At 48.8% G+C, this 12,145-nt stretch overlaps 1 protein-coding gene across 1 annotated transcript in view; it reads left to right on the top strand.

The window, feature by feature from the left end:
- The window catches only part of LOC137356012 (zinc finger protein ubi-d4-like), a 48,874-nt gene that overhangs the window by 27,322 nt on the left and 9,407 nt on the right, over positions 1-12,145 (top strand). Inside the window, exons 7-8 of the mRNA XM_068021713.1 lie at positions 2,191-2,328; positions 3,939-4,042. Coding sequence (XP_067877814.1) covers positions 2,191-2,328; positions 3,939-4,042 — 242 coding nt within the window. The remainder of the gene's footprint in view (positions 1-2,190; positions 2,329-3,938; positions 4,043-12,145) is intronic.

Raw genomic sequence — 12,145 nt, forward strand, 5'->3', positions numbered from 1 at the left:
CCTTCCTGACTCCCTAAAATCTGCTTTCAGGACCTCATCCCTCTTCCTACCTATGTCATTTGTGCCAATGTGAACCATGACCTCTGGCTGTTCACCCTATCCTAGAAGGATTTCCTGCAGCCGCTCCGTGACATCCTTGTCCCTGGCACCAGGGAGGCAACGCACCATCCTGGAGTCACGTTTACTGCTGCAGAAATGCCTGTCTGATCCCCTATTGAATCCCCTATCGCTATCTCTCTTCCACTCTTCTTCCTCCCCTCCTGTGCAGCTGAGCCACCAGTGGTGCCATGGACTTTGCTCTGGCTGCACTCCCCCCGAGGAACCATCGCTCTCACCGGTATCCAAAATGGAAAACCCATTAGCAAGCAAGATGGACTCAGTAGACTCCTGCCTGCCTGGTTCTCCTAGACTGCGTGGCGGTCACCCATTCCCTCTCTGCCTGCAAGCTCCAAACCTCCCTAAACGTGCTATCAACGTAGTCCTCTGCCTCGCGGAAGCACAACAGTGACTCCAGTCACCGCTCGAGTTCTGAAACTTGCAGCTCAAGCTTCTGCAGCCGGTGACACTTCCTGCAGATGTGTTCATCTAGGACACGTAGTGTGTCCATGACTTCCCACATATTGCAGGATGTACATTCCACTTGGCTACATCTTTCACTGCATGAAATATTAACATGGATAAGTGAACAGTAGCAATAGGATACAATAGCATGTCAGTGGTTACTGTCTTGGCAACCCCTCTTCAGGACCGGCATGTAAATACAATTGAACACACACTGCCTGAGCATTAATCTTTCTGTGGCTTTTTTTTTCAAAGCTTTCTGTCCGTGGAGACACTCTGGCTTCTCTATTCCCTTCTATTACCAACATAGAGAATTGACAAGCAGGAAACAACCAGCTTCTCCATCAAGCCTTCTGCAGACTCGTGATGCCTGGAGCATCACGACCAGGCACTCCCACCCCCTCATCCCCCCGGAGAGGCAAAAAAACAGAGATAAACCCAGAGCCAATGTGGGAAAAAACATCATCTGGGAAAATCCCCCCTCTCACCCCCACCACCCCCTCAGGCAATTGAAACCCAGTCCAGGCAATCACACAGACCATGTGTTCTCTGTGAAGTCACTAAAAGCCATTGCATTGAGAGCGCAAGCCTAAAATAATACTTCTGATCGCAGCAAAGGAAATTTTAATATGTCTGTCATAAAATCAGTAGATTTGCTGATAAAACAGGCAGGCAGGCAGGCAAGCAATATCCTGGAATGGTTTGGCCCCTCCCTCAAGTAGCTGACCGGAAATGCCAAATGCAAGATAATACCAGAACTGAGAGGTTATAACTTTACCGAAAGATTGAACAGGTTGGGGCTCTTTTCTCTAGAGAAGAGAAGGCTGAGGGGGTGACCTGATCGCAGGCTTTAAAATGATGAAGGGGGTTCGATAGGGTCGATGGAGAGAAGATGTTTCCACTTGTCGGGGAGACCAGAACTAGGGGAACATCAATATAAAACAGACAGTAATAAATCCAATGGGGAATTCAGGAGAAACTCCTTTCCCCAGAGAGTGGGGAGAATGTGGAACTCACTACCACAGGGAGTGGTCGAGGTGAATAGTATCGATATATTTAAGGGGAAGCTGGATAAACACACGAGGGAGAAAGGAATAGAAGGATATGCTGATAGGGTGAGATGGAGAGGGGGTGGGAGGAGGCTCGTGTGGAGCAGAAACACCAGCATGGAGTAGATGGCCCAAATGGCCTGTTCCTGTGCTGTAAATACTGTCTAATTCAATCTGAGAATCTGTTTTTAAATTGTACGATGCAATCTAATGTTACCAGGAACTGAAGAATATTCAGCCCTGTAGCTCTGTCCTGACACAATTCTGCAATTCCTGTGCATGTTTTTTTTCTCTTGCCCCTCCTTTCCCTCGTTCCCTATTCCCATTTTATTTTGCTGCCTCTCTCACTAGCTGTCAGCGTGCAAACCACTAGCTGAAAATAACCCTTCCTTTGTTGTGGTAAATGAATCAGGAGCATGGTAATTCTGGGCTTAGTGTACCTGTAGTGTGATGGTGTACAAACCCTCCTATCTCTGGTTGTCTTTTGTTCACCTCGTGTTTAATCAGCTGTTTCTGAGGCCCCGGCTGGTTTCTTGAATTCTCCTGTCTTTTTTTTCCATCCTCCCCTCCCCCATGACAGTCTGTGGCAAGCGTTACAAGAATCGCCCGGGTCTCAGCTATCACTACGCGCACTCGCATCTGGCAGATGAGGAGGGCGATGATGAGAAGGACTTGGAGCCACAGATTCCGATATCGCACAGAAGAGAGGAACGTAAGTGTGCGTGACTGTAATTTTTCTACTTATTTGGGATGGGAGCATGTCTAACGTGAGCCAGTATTCACCAATCAGACCTTAAATGTACACTGGTTGGAACGCGTTGCCTGAAAGGGCGGTGGAAGCAGATTCAATAGAAACGTTCAAAAGGATAAATAGTTGTAAAGGAAAAATGTGCAGGGTTATGGGATAAGAGCAGGGGGGGTGGTGGAGGGGGTGGGGGGAGTGGGACTAATTGGATAGATCTTTCAAAGAGGCCAGCACAGGCACGACGGGCTGAATGGCCTCCTGGGCTGAATCTACATGATTTCACCTGCTGAATGATGAAGACTTTTAGGTGTTTTCAGAAGCCAAAGGGTTTCTTTGGGAACCTGTGTGTTGAGGTTTGACCTTTGAATCCTGTGCAATGAGGAGGGAGCCATGGATGGTTTTGAGACTTTCTTCCCATAGGATGCTGAGTGGCGCTGAGGAGCAGACACGTTGGCACCAGGGGCACTCTGACAGATTGCTCACGTGAGCCTGAGGCAGTGGGTATGACTGGGCTATTCAATTGCAAGGAGTCCCAGCCAAGCCCATTGTTTCCTGGCAACAGCCGTTGACGAGTGGTTGAAGGCAGGATGACCCCTTTCCCTTGGAAGCCAGTATTCAAACTTGGCTTGTGTTCCCTTGAGTTTAGAAGATTGTGAGGTTATTCAGTTTAAAATGTTAAAAGGTTTTGAGAAGAAACTATTTCCTCTGGTGGGGGGGAGTCCAGAACAAGGGGGCAGAACCTTAAAATGAGAGCCAGGCCATTTGGGGGTGATGTCGGGAAGCACTTCTCCACACAAAGGGGAGTGGAAATCTGGAACACTTTCCCCCCCGCCCCCCCCCCCCCCCCCCCCCAGAAAGTTGTGGATCGTTGGGTAAGGGTATCCAGAGATCTAGAGTAAATGGAGTTGAGGAACAGGTCTTGAGGGGCTGAATGGCCTCCTCCTTATCCTACTTGCAGATATCTGCATACTGGAAACTTGTGCTTGACCCATTTGGAGTTCTTCCTTGTGGTGGTTCACCTCGAGATTAAAGAAGTGAGTGTATGATGGTGGGAGTCAGTACTGTGCAGCGACCTTTCCTCGTTCGAGATTGGTTTCTAGAATTTGCTTGCTCCCCTGATGCCTCATTAGTTTAATATCCTGACAGCAAAGCATGAGCTGTACAGACCAGGCAGTCCTTGGGTTTAGTTTGTGCTCACTTAGGTCGTCTCTATCATCGATTGTCGTAAAAACCCGGCCTACATGTGACCCCAGACCCACAGCAATGTGGTTGACTGTTAACTGCCCTCTGAAATGGCCGAGCAAGACACTCAGTTGTCAAGGGCAGTGAGGGATGGGCTGCAAAAACAGGACAGAAGGTAGGGGGAGGGGCTGTACAACCTGTTGGCATGGAGGAAATGGGGCATTGGTGGCGAGGTACCAGAGGGCGGTGGACACCTTTCAAAGTGTACCCCAGCAGGAGTCAGCCTCACACCTTCCTTGAACCCTGGAGGGTTTGAGTGATTAGGGAAAGGGGGGAAATATTACAGGAAGAAATGCCAGAGTACTTTATCTTTTCTCACTGTCCACTTCTCTTCATTGCAGTGGGTCGACCTCCAGGCGACTTCAGAAAATTGAAAGCAGGTCTGGAGCAAACCTCTCTTATTGCCTTATTGTGTTGGGGTGATGGGAGTGGTTGTGGTAGGGAGGTGGGGTGAGCCCCTGTGAGCAGGCCGGGACCCTGTGAGCAGGCCGGGCCCCTGTGAGCAGGCCGGGCCGGGCTGGGCCCCTGTGAGGGTGACCCTGCCCGCCGAGAGTCTGAAAACACCCTGGTGATACTGGTCAGGAACAGGCTGGCTGTCGATAGCGTTTTACAGGTTCCGAGTGTCTGTGAGCTGCAGAATTATTTTGTCTGCTGGAGTCTGGCCAGTGTAAGTATCCCACTCTTAACCTGAAGGAGTCCGAAATGGTCCTGTTACTGTAAACATAAAGCGTTGAAATAATCCTGCAGTGCAGGTTGGAGGCATGTGTTCACTCTCTGCCTCGTTCCCCTTGTCCACCAATGACAGGCTGGGTGAGGGAGCTGGCAGCCTGTGCTGTGATGTCCGGAGACGTTGGCTGCTGGGCTACTGGCTGTCTGTGGGAATCACCTCCCATCCACTCTGCTGCCCAAAGTGAGAGGCTACGTTCACACTCCCGAGATTCCCCCACTGCCCCCCACACACCCAGGAGCAGCTGACAGTTCATTCAGGATAGAAAAGGCATTGGATTTGCCACCTCCCCACTGCAGCCCCCATGAAGACAGAGCAGAGGGGGGGTGACAGCTGACAGTTCATTCAGGATAGAAAAGGCATTGGATTTGCCACCTCCCCACTGCAGCCCCCATGAAGACAGAGCAGAGGGGGGGTGACAGCTGACAGTTCATTCAGGATAGAAAAGGCATTGGATTTGCCACCTCCCCCACTGCAGCCCCCATGAAGACAGAGCAGAGGGGGGGTGACAGCTGACAGTTCATTCAGGATAGAAAAGGCATTGGATTTGCCACCTCCCCCACTGCAGCCCCCATGAAGACAGAGCACAGGGGGGGTGACAGCTGACAGTTCATTCAGGATAGAAAAGGCATTGGATTTGCCACCTCCCCCACTGCAGCCCCCATGAAGACAGAGCACAGGGGGGGTGACAGCTGACAGTTCATTCAGGATAGAAAAGGCATTGGATTTGCCACCTCCCCCACTGCAGCCCCCATGAAGACAGAGCAGAGGGGGGGTGGGGGGGGGGGGGGTGACAGCTGACATTTGGATACATGGCAGCAACAATGTAGTAAAGGCAATAGGGGCTTGATAACAGCCTGGCTGCTGTCAGCTGGGGTACAGTGTGATGCTGGGGTTGGGAGAGTTTGTTTCAGGGGGCGAAGAGGGTCCTGTGTGACTCAGTGTGGACCACAGGGGTGTCATGCAGGGTGGGGGAGAGGTTACCATGTGATGCTGTATGGGCCAAGGGTTGTGACGATGGATGGGAGAAGCACTGCCATTTGATATGGTGTGGACCATGGTGTGACACTGAGGGAGGGATAACAGTGTGACTCCAGGAAGACCATGGTGTGACACTGAGGGAGGGATTACAGTGTGACGCCAGGATGACCACGGTGACCCTCTTCGCACCCTGAAACAAACTCTCCCAACCCCAGCATCACACTGTACCACAGAATTACGTGCAATTCTGGTCGCCACACTACCAGAAGGACGTGGAGGCTTTGGAGAGGGTACAGAAGAGGTTTACCAGGATGTTGCCTGGTCTGGAGGGCATGAGCTATGAGGAGAGGTTGGAAAAACTCTGATTGTTTTCACTGGAACGACGGAGGTGGAGGGGCGACATGATAGAGGTTTACAAAGTTATGAGCGGCATGGACAGAGTGGATAGTCAGAAGCTTTTTCCCAGGGTGGAAGAGTCAGTTACTAGGGGACATAGGTTTAAGGTGAGAGGGGCAAAGTTTAGAGGGGATGTGCGAGGCAAGTTTTTTACACAGAGGGTGGTGAGTGCCTGGAACTTGCTGCCGGGGGAGGTGGTGGAAGCAGCTACGATAGCGACGATTAAGAGACATCTTGACAAATACATGAATAGGAAGGGAATATAGGGATATGGGCCCTGGAAGTGCAGAAGGTGTTAGTTTAGGCAAGCATCAAGATCGGCACAGGCTTGGAGGGCCGAATGGCCTGTTCCTGTGCTGTACTGTTCTTTGTTCTAGTTGGACCACAGTGTGACACTGTGAGGGAGGGATTACTGAGTCACTCTAGTTACACCACAGTGTGACACTGTGAGGGAGGGATTACTGAGTCACTCTAGTTACACCACAGTGTGACACTGTGAGGGAGGGATTACTGTGAGACTCCAGTTACACCACAGTCTGACACTGTGAGGGAGGGATTACTGAGTCACTCTAGTTACACCACAGTGTGACACTGTGAGGGAGGGATTACAGAGTGACTCTAGTTACACCACAGTGTGACACTGTGAGGGAGGGATTACTGAGTCACTCTAGTTACACCACAGTGTGACACTGTGAGGGAGGGATTACTGAGTCACTCTAGTTACACCACAGTGTGACACTGTGAGGGAGGGATTACTGAGTGACTGTAGTTACACCACAGTGTGACACTGTGAGGGAGGGATTACTGAGTCACTCTAGTTACACCACAGTGTGACACTGTGAGGGAGGGATTACTGAGTCACTCTAGTTACACCACAGTGTGACACTGTGAGGGAGGGATTACTGTGAGACTCTAGTTACACCACAGTCTGACACTGTGAGGGAGGGATTACTGAGTGACTGTAGTTACACCACAGTGTGACACTGTGAGGGAGGGATTACTGTGAGACTCTAGTTACACCACGGTGTGACACTGTGAGGGAGGGATTACTGAGTGACTCTAGTTACACCACAGTGTGACACTGTGAGGGAGGGATTACTGTGAGACTCTAGTTACACCACAGTGTGACACTGTGAGGGCGGGATTACTGTGTGACTCTAGTTACACCACAGTGTGACACTGTGAGGGAGGGATTACTGTGAGACTCTAGTTACACCACAGTGTGACACTGTGAGGGAGGGATTACTGAGTGACTCTAGTTACACCACGGTGTGACACTGTGAGGGAGGGATTACTGAGTGACTAGTTACACCACAGTGTGACACTGAGGGCGGGATTACTGTGAGACTCTAGTTACACCACAGTGTGACACTGTGAGGGAGGGATTACTGTGAGACTCTAGTTACACCACAGTGTGACACTGTGAGGGCGGGATTACTGAGTGACTCTAGTTACACCACAGTGTGACTCTGTGAGGGAGGGATTACTGTGTGACTCTAGTTACACCACAGTGTGACACTGTGAGGGAGGGATTACTGTGAGACTCTAGTTACACCACAGTGTGACACTGTGAGGGAGGGATTACTGTGAGACTCTAGTTACACCACAGTCTGACACTGTGAGGGAGGGATTACTGTGAGACTCTAGTTACACCACAGTGTGACTGTGAAGGAGGGATTAGTGAGTGACTAGTTACACCACAGTGTGACACTGTGAAGGAGGGATTACTGAGTGACTCTAGTTACACCACAGTGTGACACCTTGAGGGAGGGATTACTGTGAGACTCTAGTTACACCAGTGTGACACTGTGAAGGAGGGATTACTGAGTGACTCTAGTTACACCACGGTGTGACACTGTGAGGGAGGGATTACTGTGAGACTCTAGTTACACCAGTGTGACACTGTGAGGGAGGGATTACTGTGAGACTCTAGTTACACCACAGTGTGACACTGTGAAGGAGGGATTACTGTGTGACTCTAGTTACACCACAGTGTGACACTGTGAAGGAGGGATTACTGTGTGACTCTAGTTACACCACAGTGTGACACTGTGAGGGAGGGATTACTGTGAGACTCTAGTTACACCACAGTGTGACACTGTGAAGGAGGGATTACTGTGTGACTCTAGTTACACCACAGTGTGACACTGTGAGGGAGGGATTACTGTGAGACTCTAGTTACACCACGGTGTGACACTGTGAGGGAGGGATTACTGAGTGACTCTAGTTACACCACAGTGTGACACTGTGAGGGAGGGATTACTGTGAGACTCTAGTTACACCACAGTGTGACACTGTGAAGGAGGGATTACTGAGTGACTAGTTACACCACAGTGTGACACTGTGAAGGAGGGATTACTGTGTGACTCTAGTTACACCACAGTGTGACACTGTGAGGGAGGGATTACTGTGAGACTCTAGTTACACCACGGTGTGACACTGTGAGGGAGGGATTACTGAGTGACTAGTTACACCACAGTGTGACACTGTGAGGGCGGGATTACTGTGAGACTCTAGTTACACGACAGTGTGACACTGAGGGAGGGATTACTGTGAGACTCTAGTTACACCAGTGTGACACTGTGAGGGAGGGATTACTGTGTGACTCTAGTTACACCACAGTGTGACACTGTGAAGGAGGGATTAGTGAGTGACTAGTTACACCACAGTGTGACACTGTGAGGGAGGGATTACAGAGTGACTCTAGTTACACGACAGTGTGACACTGTGAGGGAGGGATTACTGAGTGACTAGTTACACCACAGTGTGACACTGTGAGGGAGGGATTACAGAGTGACTCTAGTTACACCACAGTGTGACACTGTGAGGGAGGGATTACTGTGTGACTCTAGTTACACCACAGTGTGACACTGTGAGGGAGGGATTACAGAGTGACTCTAGTTACACCACAGTGTGACACTGTGAGGGAGGGATTACTGTGTGACTCTAGTTACACCACAGTGTGACACTGTGAGGGAGGGATTACTGAGTGACTCTAGTTACACCACAGTGTGACACTGTGAGGGAGGGATTACTGAGTGACTAGTTACACCACAGTCTGACACTGTGAGGGAGGGATTACAGAGTGACTCTAGTTACACGACAGTGTGACACTGTGAGGGAGGGATTACTGTGTGACTCTAGTTACACCACAGTGTGACACTGTGAGGGAGGGATTACTGAGTGACTCTAGTTACACCACAGTGTGACACTGTGAGGGAGGGATTACTGAGTGACTAGTTACACCACAGTGTGACACTGTGAGGGAGGGATTACTGAGTGACTCTAGTTACACCACAGTGTGACACTGAGGGAGGGATTACTGAGCGACTCTAGTTACACGACAGTGTGACACTGTGAGGGAGGGATTACTGTGTGACTAGTTACACCACGGTGTGACACTGTGAGGGAGGGATTGCTGAGTGACTCTAGTGACACCACGGTCTGACACTGTGAGGGAGGGATTACTGAGTGACTCTAGTTACACCACAGTGTGACACTGTGAGGGAGGGATTGCTGAGTGACTCTAGTGACACCACGGTCTGACACTGTGAGGGAGGGATTACTGAGTGACTCTAGTTACACCACAGTGTGACACTGTGAGGGAGGGATTACTGAGTGACTCTAGTTACACCACAGTGTGACACTGTGAGGGAGGGATTACTGAGTGACTAGTTACACCACAGTCTGACACTGTGAGGGAGGGATTACTGTGAGACTCTAGTTACACCACAGTGTGACACTGTGAGGGAGGGATTACTGTGAGACTCTAGTTACACCACAGTGTGACACTGAGGGAGGGATTACTGAGTCACTCTAGTTACACCACAGTGTGACACTGTGAGGGAGGGATTACTGAGTCACTCTAGTTACACCACGGTGTGACACTGTGAGGGAGGGATTACTGTGAGACTCTAGTTACACCACAGTGTGACACTGTGAGGGAGGGATTACTGAGTCACTCTAGTTACACCACGGTGTGACACTGTGAGGGAGGGATTACTGTGAGACTCTAGTTACACCACAGTGTGACACTGAGGGAGGGATTACTGAGTCACTCTAGTTACACCACAGTGTGACACTGTGAGGGAGGGATTACTGAGTCACTCTAGTTACACCACGGTGTGACACTGTGAGGGAGGGATTACTGTGAGACTCTAGTTACACCACAGTGTGACACTGTGAGGGAGGGATTACTGAGTGACTAGTTACACCACAGTGTGACACTGTGAGGGAGGGATTACTGAGTGACTCTAGTTACACCACAGTGTGACACTGTGAGGGAGGGATTACTGTGAGACTCTAGTTACACCACAGTGTGACACTGTGAGGGAGGGATTACTGAGTGACTAGTTACACCACAGTGTGACACTGTGAGGGAGGGATTACTGAGTGACTAGTTACACCACGGTGTGACACTGTGAGGGAGGGATTACTGAGTCACTCTAGTTACACCACAGTGTGACACTGTGAGGGAGGGATTACTGTGAGACTGTAGTTACACCACAGTGTGACACTGTGAGGGAGGGATTACTGAGTGACTCTAGTTACACCACAGTGTGACACTGTGAGGGAGGGATTACTGTGTGACTCTAGTTACACCACGGTGTGACACTGTGAGGGAGGGATTACTATGTGACTCTAGTTACACCACGGTGTGACACTGAGGGAGGATTACTGTGTGACTCTAGTTACACCAGTGTGACACTGTGAGGGAGGGATTACTGAGCGACTCTAGTTACACCAGTGTGACACTGTGAGGGAGGGATTACTGTGAGACTCTAGTTACACCACAGTGTGACACTGTGAGGGCGGGATTACTGTGAGACTCTAGTTACACCACAGTGTGACACTGTGAGGGAGGGATTACTGTGAGACTCTAGTTACACCACAGTGTGACACTGTGAGGGAGGGATTACTGAGCGACTCTAGTTACACCAGTGTGACACTGTGAGGGAGGGATTACTGAGCGACTCTAGTTACACCAGTGTGACACTGTGAGGGAGGGATTACTGTGAGACTCTAGTTACACCAGTGTGACACTGTGAGGGAGGGGTTACCTTGTGATGGTGTGTGAGGGAGCGAGTTCCATGTGACTCTGCGGACTGTGGTGTGACGCTGTGTGGGGTTTGGTTTCCATGTGGCGCTCTGTCATACGGAGTGATGTAATTAAAAGCATTCATTGTTTTTTTTGCTTTAACCGAGTCCATGATGATCCAGTTGTCGTCAGTGACCGGTTCAGTGATGTTACCGAGTTAATTGAGACTGAGTCAGTGACTTGTTTAGTGATGTTGCTGAGTTAATACAGAGTCAATGATCTGTTTAGTGAAGTTTCCGAGTTAATAGTCAATGACCTGTTTCGTGATGTTACTGTGATGATTGAGTCAGTGACCTGTTTAGTGAAGTTACCGAGTTAATAGTCAATGACCTGTTTAGTGATGTTAACAAGTTAATGCAGAGTCAGTAATCTGTTTAATGATTCCGAGTTCATACAGAGTCAGTGACCTGTTCAGTGATGTTACCGAGTTAATTGTCAGTGATTTGTTTAGTGATGTTACCGAGTTAATTGTCAGTGATATGTTTAGTGACCTGTTCAGTGATGTTACCGAGTTAATTGTCAGTGATATGTTTAGTGACCTGTTCAGTGATGTTACCGAGTTAATTGTCAGTGACCTGTTCAGTGATGTTACCGAGTTAATTGTCAGTGATATGTTTAGTGACCTGTTCAGTGATGTTACCGAGTTAATTGTCAGTGATATGTTTAGTGACCTGTTCAGTGATGTTACCGAGTTAATTGTCAGTGATTTGTTTAGTGATGTTACCGAGTTAATTGTCAGTGATATGTTTAGTGACCTGTTCAGTGATGTTACCGAGTTAATTGTCAGTGATATGTTTAGTGACCTGTTCAGTGATGTTACCGAGTTAATTGTCAGTGATATGTTTAGCGACCTGTTCAGTGATGTTACCGAGTTAATAGTCAATGATCTGTTTAGTGATGTTACTGAGTTAATTGTCAGTGATATGTTTAGTGATCTATTTAGTGATGTTACCGAGTTAATAGTCAATGATCTGTTTAGTGATGTTACTGAGTTAATAGTCAGTGACCTGTTTAGTGATGTTACCGAGTTAATTGTCAGTGATATGTTTAGTGATCTATTTAGTGATGTTACCGAGTTAATAGTCAATGATCTGTTTAGTGATGTTACTGAGTTAATAGTCAGTGACCTATTCAGTGATGTTACTGAGTTAATTGTCAGTGATATGTTTAGTGATCTATTTAGTGATGTTACCGAGTTAATAGTCAATGATCTGTTTAGTGATGTTACTGAGTTAATAGTCAGTGACCTGTTTAGTGATGTTACCGAGTTAATTGTCAGTGATCTGTTTAGTGATCTGTTTAGTGATCTGTTTAGTGATCTGTTTAGTGATCTGTTTAGTGATCTA

Source organism: Heterodontus francisci, chromosome 44 (assembly GCF_036365525.1).
Source record: "Heterodontus francisci isolate sHetFra1 chromosome 44, sHetFra1.hap1, whole genome shotgun sequence".
NCBI classification, from domain to species: Eukaryota; Metazoa; Chordata; class Chondrichthyes; order Heterodontiformes; family Heterodontidae; genus Heterodontus; species Heterodontus francisci.